Source organism: Nothobranchius furzeri, chromosome 1, assembly GCF_043380555.1.
Source record: "Nothobranchius furzeri strain GRZ-AD chromosome 1, NfurGRZ-RIMD1, whole genome shotgun sequence".
NCBI lineage: Eukaryota > Metazoa > Chordata > Actinopteri > Cyprinodontiformes > Nothobranchiidae > Nothobranchius > Nothobranchius furzeri.
The window spans coordinates 84,269,090-84,285,120 of NC_091741.1; the positions used below are offsets into that span (position 1 = coordinate 84,269,090).

Genomic DNA, 16,031 nt, shown 5'->3' on the forward strand with positions numbered 1-16,031 from the left:
GAATTTGTGGCACCCACACCAGGCTAGTGTTATTTGTGGAGATAAAACATCAACGTTGCGGTACAAACTGAGTAATAGGTAGAGTTGCTTTGCTGTTAATCAATCTGAGGTGAGATGTTCAAATATCAGTCATCTGAAGCTCTACTCTGATGTGGCTCACTTCTTGTTCCTGAAACTGGTGCACTGGAGCTTTGTTTCCCCAGAGTATGACTTACAAGAGATTCATTCCTACTAGAGACCACTACAAATATAATGGTTAAATGAGTGAACCACACCTTTTAAGTTACCCACTGACACAAACGAACACTTCCCAAGTTCCCAGAACAAGTCCCATCCTTACGTGTTGCAGCCGGAGCAGAAGAAACCTGACCAGAGAAGTAAAAATCTTGGGAGTAGAGACTTGATCTAAGTTGCAACATCTCATTATTCGTCAATCTGTGTCTCCAAATTCTTAGCAGATAATGCTCCAGTGTCCAGTGGTAACCACATTCAGTATGAATAACTCATTGAGGTCTGGTATTAACTGACCTGTGCTGATAAGATTGTCTGGGGCCCCACACCTCATGAGGATTCTTATCTTTAAATACAGTCCAGATGTGCTCACACACTCCTGCCAGAATGCACAGAATCAATCAGGTATGGAGTATCATTGTGTTTCCAGAGAACAATGTGAGAGAATCGCTACTCATATCCCACCTTGTTGGCTAAGCTGACAGCATTCAGGGCCTGCTCCTGAAATTGCTGGCAGTCCCACTCGACATAAACTGTGGCGAGGAGCCGCAAAGCCTTAGCCTGTAGAGAGAGGAGAAATCCTTTTCATCATACAGCTGTTGCCATTGCTGTCACCTAATTGTGTTCTGTCTTACCAGAACATCTGATCCAGGTCCATACTTTACGTTTGTTTTCCCGATGTCATAGCTTTGGCTAAAAAAAAACAAGATTCTCACCGTTTAGTTTCTGAGCACTTGAATTTAAACTTTAAATATCGTCTTTACCCGAGCCAGAAAGAACTCTCCTCAAACTTCCTGAGATTGTACATTTCTAGTCCAAAGTTGTAGCACATGAAGGAGAGGTACGCCGTCTGTGTTCAGAGTTTGTTCACAGTTAACATCCCCCTCACTTCCAACAACAATATGTGCTGTGAATGTGATAAATCAATAAATATATACTGTTGTTAGAGTGATAATAGAGGGATTTTTTTACATCTTTTGGGAGTCGTTGCAACATGTCTTTACAGCGCTGCACGTAGCCCACAGCCTCATGGTGGTTCCCTTGAGTTAAGGCCTGTAGAGAAGATCAGACATGAACTTCCTACTAAATGTCAGGAAACAATGTGACACTCACTATCAGCTGCTCTAAATTTCCCCCTCATTGTTTCTCAGTTCACATTTTTGCTGTCTCACACTTCACACTGCAAGTCTGTCAGAACAGCACTTCCTAAGCTGCCAAATATCACAAGAACAAATATTCACATTGAAGGTGTCGAACATCACATCACATGCTCACCGATTCTGCCTGGCATGACAGAATTCTAAGTAGATCCTTCTCCACATCCGCCTTGGATGAAGAGCTGTCAGCTGCTGCATTGCTTCTGGTGGTTAGCTGGCTGTAGAGGGTTTCCAGGCTCTAGGGATGCAGCATCAACAGTCGTTTGTAAAAACACCATATTTCTGTTTGCTCTAAACTTGCACAGGTCTCAGCTCTCTCTTTCTCTCTCTCTTAGTTTGTGTGCTCATTTTTTATTCACCTTGACAGCAAGCTTCAAGAAATGATCTGCCATTTGGGGATTTTTGCAGTCCAGCCAGGTTCTCCCTGTTTTGCTGGCCATCTGTAAAGATTAGACACTGACAAATGGGCCTTGTTCTCCTGAAACGCTGAGCACTCACTGAGGATACCTGAAGCACTTCTCACCAGGATCTGCTTGCGGATGGTGCCCTCTGTTGGATTGTCAGGCTCACAGTAGTAGAGCAGACTGCATGCAACATGACGGACTGCATAGGAAAGAAAATGTTGCAGTATAATGCAATGTAGCTGTGACTCGCCCAGCTCATGCCTCACATTGTGTCAAATGTTTAATATTTTCTCTTGCTGTATTTATTATTCATTGTTGGAACTACAAATAATAAATACAGACAAACTAGGATGAAAATGGTACCTTTAGCCTTGGAAATTTCACTTAAAGCAGCACCCTTGTGTTTGGTAACTGCCCAGTTCCACAGCTGAACAGCACAGTCCTCAAGCTGCAGAAGACAATGCAGCTTATATATATTAATACACATTAATAATAAAAATTATAATACAATTAATACATTCTTATACGTTCTGTGATAAACAACTTCAGCATAAAAACCTAATAACTGTGCTGAAATATAGGTTATTATATGTTGAAATATTAGTTCAGCACTTGTTTACAAACATTATGTCAGACTTTATTTGAAGCAATATGGACCAGTATTGATCCCTGACTCTGACTGTGGGCTCCAGACCCTCTGAACATACCTTCACATCTGTTATCTTGGGTAAAAACTCTAAGCCAGAGATTTCAGTAAACAGTTCCTCTATAACTGCATCAAAATCTGTCAGATGTTTCTGCAGCAACTGTTCTGTGAGACCTGAGTAAAGGCAGAAGCAGATAAAAGAGTAGTCAACAAGACCCAAACAACAGATTAGGCCTCCACACACACACACACACACACACACACACACACACACACACACACACACACACACACACACACACACACACACACACACACACACACACACACACACACACACACACACACACACACACACACACACACAGAGTCTACAGAAATCCACCTAAAACTCAGACTGAGAGCAAATCGGAGTTCATAATGGAAAATCTACAGAAAATATTTCTAACTGATCAGGGTTTTTCCTGCGTTCAAATTTGCGTGGCGGCTGCCTTCAGCTATTTTTGTGCCGCCCCAGCCTGATTTCACTCTGCCCCCAGCTACATGGATGTTATTTTAACTGCAGTTGCAGCGTTGCGCCACTTAAGGGGCGCTGTATCAACAGCGGTGCACCAAAAAGCGCTAAAACCACTGCAGAAAAAGATGATCAAAAATTGCTTTTCTCGCTAGTTGGCACATATCTATGGTTGGTGCTATTGTAGGGTGACCATACGTCCTCTTTCCCCCGGACATGTCCACTTTTCAGTCTCTGTCCGGGGCGTCGGGGGGGGGGGGGGGGGGGGGGGGGGGGGGTCCCTACATTGATCAAAATGTCTGGTTTTTCATCCAGGAGCAGGGATTGAGTTATGGGGGCTAGATAACTGTCAGGGACAGATACAGTTTCTGCCTATTTTACAATATTTATGAACGCTCAGCGTAGCGGGACTGTTGAGCGAAGAGGACACAGAGCGCTCATCGTTGGTGCGCCCGCTGCATCCGGTGCACGATACATTCTCGAGGTGGTGCAAAAAAAGATTATTATTAACACATGATCGTTCATATCTGTTTAAATCCTCTGGTATTCTGTCTTTTAATCATTCCTGACGCGCTTATCCTGTGCTGCAGTGATTTCACCTCGCTGACGCACCATCGAAAAGCGCACTCCGCTTTGCGGTCAGGAGATCCCTTTGATCTGCTCAAAAGTAACTGATGAGGTGAAAAAGTAAGAATCCAGGCATCACTCTTTCTGGAGAATTTAGAGGAGATGCAGGAAGATGAGAGACAGACAGGACAGGAAAATAGTTAAATAAAAACAAGAAAACAAAGTGTTGAAAAGTAAAATGTAGGTAGATTTATCTCCACTACACGTTTTTACCTGTATAAAACAATAAGTTGTGCATGGGGTTGTCACGGTGTGAAAATTTAACCTCACAGTTATTGTGACCAAACTTAGCACAGTTTTTGGTATTATTGCGATATTTTTTTAAATGTGTTACATTTTCAGACAACTACATAAACCCTGTAAGCGCCTCGTGATTTTTATCTTGAGAGGCCCTATAGAAATTATACTTTCTTCTTCTTCTTCTTCTTCTGTATATCAGGATAATATTGTCCTCAGTTTGTGTCTAAATTTCACCTAAAATTAGTTATTTTGTAATAATGTTATTTGTTTACATTTTTCCCCTTTAGTCTTTAAAATACCAAAATTTGCCCATAACTTCTTATTTTTTGTCTGTTTGATGTCATCATTTAAAAAATATTAGATCAGATGATACTCAGTACTCAAGTAGCCTTCTAATCAGATACTTTTCTACCCTTACTTGAGTAATAAACCCTATATCAGGAAAATATTGTCCTCGGTTTGTGTCCTTCCAGTGAGCTTTGTAGATTTGGGAAAATGTCATCAGGCAGTAATCATTGTTAAATTCACAATTATTCTTGGAGAGATGCCAACTCTTATCTGCCTCTGGGAGCCCCGTAACGCATAGCATCATTTCAACATGGGGGTGTATGCGACACGGTTTATATGCAGGTAGCGGCGTTGCGGCTGCTTTATATAGCGACTCGTTGCATTCTCCCTCAACCCAAATCCTCGGATCACACATTTTAGCTAAAACGCTAACGTTAGCTTGCCTTGCGTTGACTGTAGAGTTGTGGGTGATGGTCACGCAGATGTGTCATGAGATTTGAAGCGTTGCTGCCTTTCACAGACACTTCTTCCTACACATGCTGCAAACAGGATAGCCGTCTTCTATTAACTGTCCCTCGGCATTCTTCAAATATCCAAAAAATGCCCATACTTCCCACTTTGTCTTCTTTGAGGGATAATAAATGTCCTGAGTGCTGCCGTCTCCTCCTTTAGCCATTATTTCAGCTTTGGCTTCAAGAAAGTTTTGGTTGTAAACAACAATGTGCGCATGTGCCGCCGGCAACTTCAGCAGATGATACGGTGGCTGGTAGCTGGTAAGGGTCACCGCGCTTACACCGCTGCCATGGTAATCCACTGAGATAAAAAAAAATTTTTAAAAACAATACGGTTATTATTATTGTCAACTTTTACTGGGGTTTACCACTACACCAGTTACCGTGACAAGCATAGTTATACACATGTAATATTTATACATCTGATACAATTCAGATCACCTTCAAAACTCAGTCACACACCCAGGGCCATTTCAAGGCATTTTGGGGGCCAAGGCAAAACGGAACACCCCCTAACCCTAACCATCGACCCTAACCCGTACATAATAGACATGCCATCATTACATTGTTAGCAGCAGAAATTAAATGTTATTACCATTTCCAATACAAATGCATGTTAATGAAATGCATTATATTTTACTGGATATATTTATGTGTTGTTTTGACTAAGATGAGTGTTATTAATACAAACCTAAAATGTTACTGAAATGCAGATCAAATATTTAAAAATATTTTTAACTATAAATGTCAGATGGGAAAAAGGGAACTAAACACTAATCTAATGCATATTATTGAGCCTTTTGTAATATTTTGCCTTTAAAAAAGTGAGGTAGTTCAGTTGAATGCACAGAATAGGCATGTGCTGGTGCAAGGTCAGGATGGTACCACCTCTGCCTCAATTTGAGCCAGGAAAAACCCTGCTGATGTTGATTTGCACGACAAATATGGGACTGTATCATTTAAAATACATTTATCATATTCTATCTATTCCCCTCCTTAGTGTGTGAAATTCCCAAATGTTAAAAAATCTGTTCGGCTGATTTATTTGCTACAGAGAAAAGCATTTTGTGTTTATTTAGCCAGAATTAATTCAAGATGAATATACTTGCAGGTAGAGCTGAAACAACTAATCGATTTAATCGATTATTAAAATAGTTAACAACTTTTTTAGTCATCGATTAGTTGTTTAATAATCATATTTTACCGCATAAAGTCTATTTTTTTACCACAATCTGACATCGGTTACAATCTGTGAAATTTGCCGCCAGTGTGTGGCAGTAATGAGCCACTGATCTACCAGTGGAGCCGTAGAAAAAGAAACGAGCCAATAAGTGCCCTCGGTTTTCATGACCTACCACATTATTGACGCTCATCTTGCTGTGAGAGATGGCGGAACAAGAAGAAATACGGAAGAAAAATAGAAGCGACAATACTGAAGAGAAACTCTGGACAAAAACCTCACGAGTATGGGAGCACTTCACTCTAGATGTCATGAAGACAGGTGACCTGCAAAATATGCAAAAACCATCTAGCATGGTACGGAAGCACGACGTCCCTAAGTGAACATTTGAGACGAAAACATGTGGGGGCTGATGCAGCAGAGGAAGAGCCAGCCCGGTAAGTATATAGTGGTCCATCACTACACGCAGATCAAATTTGGGACTTAGTGTTTTAGCTGAGTTCGAATGTTAAACATGTTTTTTTTGCCGCGTCAGTCTACGGTGTTCTACTTCTGATTGACTAAATGCAATTGTGAATCTCCGTGTTGTGAATCATGCGCTTGCCAAATTTAGCACGTCTGTTTATAAGAATGTTCTCGCTAAGAGAAAAACGGCACAAACCCATAACTATGTTCCTCATTCAAAAAAAAACAACTCCACGGAGAAAAATATACAGACGAGCTGTGTCCAGGTGAATATAACGCAGCATAGTTGTACGCTTTCAATTTTTAAATACAGGAGAAATTCAGAAAAAGTCTTTTTTTTTTACTATTAAAAGGCTGTTTTACTATCTAACACTGTAAAACGCCTCACAACGCATTTTTATAAAGATAAATGATCACTGTATATTGTTAATTAAAGCTAAATTAAAATCATATAAAGCTCTTAATAATCAAGCTCCATCATACATCAGTGATCTGATTGTTCCATACGTTCCTAACCAAGCACTTCGCTCTCAGACTGCAGGTCTACTGGTGGTTCCCAGAATATCTAAAATTAGGATGGGAGGCAGATCTTTTAGTTATCAGGCTCCTCTCCTGTGGAACCAGCTCCCAGCTTTAGTCCGTGAGGCAGACACTTTGTCTACTTTTAAGAATAGGCTTAAAACATTTTTATTTGATAGGGCTTATGGTTAAAATCTGATGTTAGCCTAAATCTGGACAAGTGGGGGAGTACAGGGAGGTGGAGTGTACAGTCGGTAAAGACGGCTCTCCCTTGCCCTGACTCCAACATGCCTCCATCTAAATTGGATAGATTATCCAGTTATCTCTGTAGTTATGCTGCTATAGGCTTAGACTGCTGGAGGACACACTGACCACTTTTCACACTCTACTGCTTTTTTCTACAGTCTGCTCTTTAACTGTACTATTTTCTGCAATTTCAGCTGTTTATTTTCTCTGTAAGTGTTTTTCTCCCCAGAAGAAGCTACAACGACGTTCTGCTGAGCTGTGGTGGCCTCATGGAGGGGGCCATCGACTAGCACATTGCTGCTAACCACTAAAACATTCTCCCTCTCCTGATAATGGCTTTTTGCTTTCCTTGACGTTGGATGTGCTAATACTAGTTTATCCGTTTAATTATAGATCCACTAGGATAAATACAATAAAGTTTATCTTTCACCAAATAGAATATTTACTAAGACATCACAATATAACTATAGACACATTACTAGTCTTTGTGAGTGTGCGTGCGTGCGTGTGTGTGTGTGTGTGTGTGTGTGTCTGCTCTGTCTTCTCGATCCCCAGTGAGTTGTGGAGGATGGCTGCTTATACTGAGCCAGGATTCTCTGGAGGTTCTTCCTGTTAAAAGGGAGATTTCCTCTCCACTGTCGCTTTATGCTTGCTTAGTATGAGGATTGCTGTATAGTCACTGACACTTGTCAGTGACTTGATGCAATTTGCTGGGTTCCTTATATAGGAAAAATTATTTCTGATTGGCCTAATGAACTGACCTGAATTGGAATGTTTATTATGTGAAGTGCCTTGAGACGACTCTTGTCGTGATTTGGCGCTATATAAATAAACTTGAATTGAATTGAATTAATTCAAATAATATAATATTGATTTAGTGTTATAGTGTGTGTGCTGCTTTATTTTATATGTGTACTTATATCAGTCAATTTGTGTTTCTTATGCAGAAAAAAAACAAGCAACGATGGACAACTACATGGGGAACAAGACACTTACCCCCCAGCAATGCATACCACTTACAAACTCTATTCTAGATTCTACATAATTTTTTATGGAATTTCCCTCTTATATTTTGATGCCAAAAAATTATTCTGGACTGATATTTTGCACTGTTTAGCTCATTTTACACCGCTGACTGTGTTCATGTGCAATAAAATCGATTGCAGTCAACTGCACAATTCTCCTATGTTTTTCTTTTTCTTAACTGAAATGTATTCATCACTTGTATAGGTTAAATAGCTAAACAATGAAACCGATTAATCGATTAATCGAAAAAATAATCGACAGATTAATCGATTATGAAAATAATCGTTAGTTGCAGCCCTACTTGCAGGAGAAGAATCATTTGGCTGAAGACACCCCAGAGCTCTTTTGTAAATACTATTTATTTTATGGAAGATATATTTTTTCCACTTATGAAAAACAAGATAAAGATGATCACATTTCAACTCCTTAAACCTTTTCTAAGAGAAAGTGAGTGACTAATATCTGGTTTGGAGATTATGATCCACTACTTCGTTTTCATTCAGTAAGTTTCAGTAAGTCCTTTGTGGCGCGACACACAAAAAAAAAAGAAAGAAAGAAAAAATAACGTTTGTTTTTGTCCCGATCGCACGGAATTTGGGCACTTTTACACCTAGTCCAAAAAGTAAATAAATCTTGAGGAGGCGGATGCACGGGGGGTGGGGGGTGGGGGGTGTGGTTCCATCTCACAGCGCTCCTCCGGGTTGCACACGTTCTGCTGCTGTTTCTCACCAGTATCAGCTGATGGAAGGTTCTAGTTTCGTTGCGCCATTTGTGTCAGCGGACACGGTAGGGTCAGGGGGGGGGGGGCAGGGCATGGCGCTTAGCCTGGCTTATAAGCGCTAGGGGAAACCCTGTTGTTTATACGTGACCAGACCTATCGTCGTGTTTGAGAGACTCTAATTCATTAACAATGGGTAAGTATGCTATTTATTAGAATATTTTAAGATCAATAGTACTTTAAAGTTATCAAAACTGCAGCTGGGTTTGTGCCGGCGGTTAGGTTTGTGCCGTAAAGCCAGTTACTATTAGAGATCGGCCTTTATTTACCCCTGCTGACAGTGAGACCAGCTAATGTAGGAGACCTGGCCGGTAATGGAATACAGGCCAATATTAGAGGATTTACGATAGGGTTGGGAATCGAAAACTGGTTCTTATTGAGAACCGGTTCCCAATGTTTCAATTCCCCTCATCACTTCCAGTTGAAGCAAATGATGTCACGGCGCTTGTTGCGTAGCTTACGGAAGCAGGAAACATGGCGTCTAAGCGGCATAAAAATCTCAAAAGTTTGGTTATATTTTACAAGACATTTTAGACTGGATATTTCATAATCAGGTGACTCAGGCTTTTCTCATGCCTTTTAAATTTTTTATCCACGATTCCTTATCTTAAACTTGTGTTACATATTCTGTTTTTAGTTATTTGTGTGTTTTAATATTTTATGATGCTTTGTTGTTTGTTGTCTATTAAATTTCTTTTATTTGTTTTCATTATTATTGTTTTGCAGAACTTTGGAGTAACAATGTTGCCATTAAAATTTAATAAATTTAAATATAAAAAATTTTCACTGATCACTAAGTCACAGGCTCAGTTACACATAACACTACTGCTTCTCTACAACAGCAGAGGAGAGCAGAACACCTTCTGTTTACCTCCCGCCATGTTTTTGACTTGTCCTGAGCGGCCACAAAGGTGGAAAGGTGTCATGCCACAGTCGCACACATGCGCAGTGGGCATAATTTGACTCCAAGGATCTAAATGGGTATGTACATGGACATCAATTGGAATAATGATTGAACAAAACCACCTCTCTCAATCCAAAATGGAATTTCATTCTGATCAGGCTGTATCAGATCAGAATATTCTGACTGACATGTTTACATGAAGAATTTTTGATCTGATAGGGCATTCATTCCGATTACTTGCACCCATGTAAACGTTGCTAGTGATCTCAGTGATTGCTGGTTAGAGACTTGACCAGTTTCATATTTGAGACCACTCTGCAGCCTTTCGCTGATCAAAAAACCACACTAGTTTTGTAGGGTGTGTAGGTGCCTTAAAAGGGAGGTCTTTATCTGCTTTACAGCTGTTAGCTGTTTTGCTAGCGGTTAGCATTTTCAGTTTGCCGATTTTCAAGAAAAAGCACAAGAGGAAAAAAGTGAGGAAGTTTGCTTTTTCTGTTGCCACCAGGGGCAGAAATCCCATTTCATTTTTGATTTTGTGGGGGACAGTAAACAGTAAAAATTCAGAGTAATTTTTTGGGGGGAGGCATGAAAAAAATGGCTGTCTCCTGCTGTATTGCAACTAGCAGGGTAGAACTCTAGCATGAGCAAGTTCACAAAGAAATAATGCAGATCAGCGGTGAGATATCAGCATATCAGTAAATAAAATAGAGCAAGACTCCAAATCCTACTCTGTTCTGCTCCCCTCTCCTCCAACTAACTTCTGGTTCCTGAAACAGGAGCGCCAGAGCTTTGTCCCCACAGAGATCCACTCAAGGAATTCTAGACAGATGAGGCATACTAGAGACCACTGCAGATGTGTTGAAAAATTAAAAACAAGTGAACTTGGTCTTTCAAAAAATTATGTTGGAATGTAAAGTCTAATGGTAAAGTACCACAACACCTCTGGAACCTTTTCACAATAAAGAGAAAGAGCGCCATTTAAAAATAAAATGCCAAAATATAAAGTGACTAAGCTACATGATGTGGAAGATATTTTTAAAAATCCACAAATTTTCATAAAAAATACTATTAATAATGGAAACTAGGGCTGAGAAATTAATCAAAAACGTATCGTTATCTAAATTTCTGACTCTTTGAGATAATTTTTCCCATGTCAATAAATTTGATAATAAAAAAATGAAAAGGTGTGTAGGTTGGCAACGTTCATGTCCCTTTAAGAAGCTGTTCTACCTTGAGTCACGTAAAGATGTGACTCAGCGTAATACATGTGACAGCCCCATCTAGTGGACAACTTTTGTTTCTGCGCATACCTGTAGTTATCGTCCTTTTATCGTTATCGAGGTGAAAGCACAATAGAAACAACATAAAAGGCATCTGGAAAGTATTAAATGGCGTAATTAGGAAAGAGACAGGGAATAATAACTATCCACAACATTTTATAGAGAGAAAAAATAATATTACAAACATGAATGAAGCAGTGGATGAATTCAACAAATATTTTGTAAGCATAGGATGTAAATTGGAGGAAAAAATAATAGTTGATGAGATACAAACGGATGCCACAGAGTATGTTGAAAGAAATAAAAATTCAGTTTTTTTAAGAGCAGTTGATGAGAAGGAGATTTATGAGATAGTTAGAAATATGAAGAATAAAACCAGTACAGACTGGAACGATATTGATATGAAAACACTGAAATGTGTGATTGAGGGCATTGTAAAACCATTAACACACATTTGTAATCTTTCTTTTCAAAAGGGGGTTTTTCCGATTAACATGAAAGTAGCAAGGGTAATTCCTATTTACAAGACAGGAGATAAGCATCAATTTACAAATTATAGACCTGTGTCAATACTATCACAATTTTCCAAAATATTAGAAAAGCTGTTTGTTAAAAGATTCGATAATTTTGTTGATCAATGTGAGTTGCTGACGGAATGCCAGTATGGCTTCAGGAATGATAGGTCGACAGTCCAGGCACTGATTGATCTTAATGAGGAAATAACAGAATGCATTGACAAAAAGAAGCATGCAATAGGGTTGTTTTTAGATCTGAAGAAAGCTTTCGATACAGTAAACCATGATGTATTGATGAGAAAAATGGAAAAATATGGTTTCAGGGGTATAGTATTGGACTGGATAAAAAGTTACTTATCAAATAGACAACAATATGTGCAAATAAATCAACATAAATCAGGACTAAGAGAGATACAATGTGGGGTACCTCAAGGATCAGTCTTAGGACCTAAACTATTCATAATGTACATAAATGACATTTGTAGGGTTTCACAAGTATTGAAGTTTGTATTGTTTGCAGATGACAAATGTTTTTTGCTCGGGTGTGGAATTGCAACAGGTCCTGGATGTGGTCACACAGGAAATAAATAAATTTAAAAAATGGTTTGATGTAAATAAACTGTCACTAAATTTAGAGAAAACAAAATTTATGTTGTTTGGTAATGAAAGTAGATACAATGAATTAGATATAGTAATTAATAATGTAAAAATTGAGAGAGTATATGAAATAAAATTTCTTGGGGTGGTCATAGACAGCAGGATCTGTTGGAAGCCACACATCAAATATGTTAGGGGGAAGCTTGCACGGGGCATTGCTATATTGGGGAAAGCTAAGTATATTTTTAATCAGAAAGCACTTTATATATTATACAATACGATGCTACTGCCATATTTGAGCTATTGTGTAGAGGTCTGGGGAAACACGTACAAAAGTAATTTACAAACAATAATGACAATGCAGAAAAGGGCTATCAGATTAATAACAAATGCAGGATATTTGGATCACACAAATGAACTTTTTATTAAAACACGGACAATGAAGTTCCAGGACTTGGTTAAATACAAAACAGCACAAATAATGTATAAAGTAAGAAATAAATTAATGCCTGATAAAATACAGAAACTGTTCACAGAGAGAGAAGGAGGATATAAACTGAGAGGGACACTAAACTTAAAGATACATAAGTTTAGAACAACATTAAAACAGATGTGTATCACAATAATAGGGGTTAAATTATGGAACAATTTAGAAGAAGAAATCAAAGTAAGTACAAATATAAATGTGTTTAAAATGAATTATAAAAAACATATTCTGAACAAGTATATAGTGGAAAATAGATGATTTATGTGGGTGTCCTTTATTCCAAGGAAAAGTAAATTGTATCAATTGTAAAAAGATGTTTTTTTTTCTTTTCTTTTTTTTCCATATAATTTGGTGGTTTTTTGGTGACTTGTACCATTTTGTTTGTTTTAATGTAGGTTTTGTGTTAGATTTAAGTAAACAAGTAAAAATGACTTGTATAAAGGGGTAGGGATATATAAGTTTCCACTTCAGCCTACTCCTTTTCAAACACAGATGGGATGATATGTATTTTTTCTGTTTGTGGTACTTTTTAAAAAATTATGTATGTTTTCTTTGTTTGAAATAAACTAAACTAAACTAAACAAAAATCCTCAATATATCGTGATATTGATTTTAGGCCACATCGCCCAGCCCTAATGGAAACTATCTGTAGAAATTCATAAAAAACTCCTGGGGTGACAGAAGCTGCTTTTATAGGACACACCATGCTGGCAAATCGGCGTAATATAGCCGCAATGGTATGTCTATTGTAAAGAAATTTGGCTGGCTCAGCCATATTTGTAAAGAAAAAAATTGACTGGCTCAGTTATATTGTAAGGAGAAACTGTCTTTACTCAGTTAAATTGTTAAGAAGACTCAAAGGTTGTTTTCATCGATAAACTGACGATAATATCTGTGTGTCTGTGTTTCAGTTCAATGAGGAAACCAGTTTGACAATTAAAAGTTTTAATTCTTCAAATTAAACTAATGATTTTGAAAATTGACAAACAGGAAATAACAATCAACATTGGCAACTTTGTGGGACAATCTTTAACAGTTGATATGCTGTTCTTGCTCAAATAGACCTTCTGTCAGTGAATGAAGATTGAGAGTGATATGATGTGATTATGGATGCGTGTGTGTGCAAAGTGTAGTGAGAATTGAACATGAGGTGAGATGGATGCGTGTGTGCATCTGATTTTGCTTCAGGAAGAAACAGGTGTCTGAGTGAAAAGTGATGGTTTGAATAAACTTAGGTTTAGTTGGAAAAGATGCATCAAAACGCTATCTGTCGTGTTTTGCCTCACCGAAAATCGGACCCTCTGTTGGACCCGGGACGTCACCTTAGGATGATGTTTCATCCAGGGCACCTTGGCTGGCAAAGAAGGCAAAGATGCGCCGCGAACCGGTCCAGAGTTGCCCTCGGTACACGTTGATGGTAAAGCGTTTTGTCGATGCGCTTTCTTAAGTTAATTCACTCAGAAATCAAAAGACTCGGTAATGAGTCTGCGTTAGAAGTCGCGATTCAGCTATTCTGTCTGGCTTGGCAGAACAGCGTGAGAAAGGGGGGAGAAACGAGCCAACCGGCTCCCCCCTTTTAGCGTTTACTCAGGTCCTCTATCTTTCGTTGTCAAGCACGAACTGAAATCATAAGACTGAAACTTACCAAAAACCTTTCTCCTCTCAAAGCAAACGTGTGCGTCAGCAAATGTGTTTGGAGTTTAACTGTGAGAATCTGTGTGTGGGTGTGTGTGCTTGAGTGTGTGTGTGTGAAGGTCAGCAACAAACACTCTCAACATTATCTAATTATGGATTCATTAAATCTCTTATAATTACCCCAAAGCATAATAGTCATTCATTTGATTAAAACACATTTATAATGAGCAAATTGATGATTAAACTTTTAACATTCAAAACAAGAAAAGGAAGTTTAAACTTTATGTTTTGACTTGTTATGACTACTTGTCCATGAGAGCTCCTTCTTCTGGTAGCGCAGGTGGCAGATGTTATGGTTTCCTCTCAGACTCGCTGGCGTTCAGGTCTTAATCTGTGGGTGAAAAGTTCTCAGCGACCCAGCTTTGACCCAGCTGAGTCCAACACCACCTTTGTGACAGAAAACCCATATTTCCTCACGTTACACTATAAACGCACCATGCCGGCATGGCGTTGCTTGAATTTTGCGGCATTCGTTCCGCCTCGCTTGGTAGTAATATTGCAGTAATGTGGTCTGTCGTATGCGCCCTGGCGCAACAGAGGCAGATGTCATGATGACGTGGGGAGTTATTGCTGAGCTCTGGCTGGCAAATTTATTGAAAATGAAAGTAAACACAAGCAATAAGGTTTGCTTTTTGAACAAAATCAGCTGAGTTGGCAAACTGGAGCACCGCAGCGCTCCATGAGCCTCTCTGTTAGAGCTGAAGCTCAGATCACCAGAGACTGCACAGGGACTGATGGGGACAGACACCTTTAGGAGCTGCTTGTTAAAAAAACTTAACAATCACGGCTTCAATCGCAATAAAAAGCAAGTTATGTCCAAGATAAACGGAGGTCTGCGGCAGTGCAGAGACCGCCCCCATACCCCCTTTATGCCGCCATCACCTATTCTTTTATAAAATTGCCATCCGATTGCGCCACATTACCGCCACGGTCTGATCTTATATACGACCTTTATCCTCCCCAGGCACAGCTCCCTGGGGGGCAAACGCTATGGTCCTATAAAAGCAGCCTAAGTTATATAAATTTAAGCTGTTGATTTTTTTTCTTTAGTCTGTCACTTTGGACCAGCTGTGATCAGCAGCAACACCAACAGATGATCAGACCAGCTGTATCACTACCACGTTTACATGTACATAATTAATCAGATTGAATGGCCAATCAGATCAAAAATTCTACATGTAAACATGTCAATCAGAATGTTCTGATCCGATTCAGCCCGACCTGAATGAAATTTCAATCCGATTGAAAGAGGTGGTTTTGTCCGATCATCATTTTGATTGACGTGCATGTACACAGCCATTCAGACTGTTGAGTAAAATAATGCCCACTGCGCATGTGTGCAACAACTAGCGAGCCTTCCCGTCGTCATTTGGACAACCGGACTTAAAAAATGACGGCCTACTGAAAGGAGCATGGGGCAGGAATTGTCCAAAAACAAAAAGTACATGTTCATTCTTGAGAAGCTTATGGGTGATGAAGCATTTTAAACTAAAAAGAATGATGAAACCAGTTTATCATTCCATTTTGTTAATCAGGCTTTGTGCTGCAAAATGCAAAACATTCCTGATCCGAATTTCCCGCGCTGTTTTACGGATATGACGTTAATTGACGCTTCAAGCGCGTTCTCGACAAGGTTCAAACCCGGAAAAACATTTGGAAGCTTGCTAGGTGGCGGTAACGCTTCTTTCACTACTAGCCACGTTAAAACCCCAAACAGAAG

At 39.2% G+C, this 16,031-nt stretch overlaps 1 protein-coding gene across 5 annotated transcripts in view; it reads right to left on the minus strand.

Annotated features, from left to right (window-relative positions):
- tex11 (testis expressed 11) overlaps nucleotides 1-16,031 on the minus strand; it is a 44,588-nt gene that overhangs the window by 16,498 nt on the left and 12,059 nt on the right. For 4 of the 5 annotated variants that reach the window (XR_008562874.2, XR_011520478.1, XM_070550713.1 and 1 more), the window contains exons 2-11: nucleotides 2,500-2,612; nucleotides 2,156-2,240; nucleotides 1,912-1,991; nucleotides 1,748-1,828; nucleotides 1,507-1,626; nucleotides 1,204-1,284; nucleotides 996-1,081; nucleotides 867-924; nucleotides 697-792; nucleotides 529-610 (exon numbers count right to left, since the gene is read on the minus strand). Coding sequence is in view for 3 of the 5 variants with exons in the window: in XM_070550713.1 (XP_070406814.1) it covers nucleotides 529-610; nucleotides 697-792; nucleotides 867-924; nucleotides 996-1,081; nucleotides 1,204-1,284; nucleotides 1,507-1,626; nucleotides 1,748-1,828; nucleotides 1,912-1,991; nucleotides 2,156-2,240; nucleotides 2,500-2,612 (882 nt within the window). In the remaining 2 variants the exon portion in view is untranslated. The remainder of the gene's footprint in view (nucleotides 1-528; nucleotides 611-696; nucleotides 793-866; nucleotides 925-995; nucleotides 1,082-1,203; nucleotides 1,285-1,506; nucleotides 1,627-1,747; nucleotides 1,829-1,911; nucleotides 1,992-2,155; nucleotides 2,241-2,499; nucleotides 2,613-16,031) is intronic. The other variant, XM_070550714.1, reaches the window with a different exon arrangement.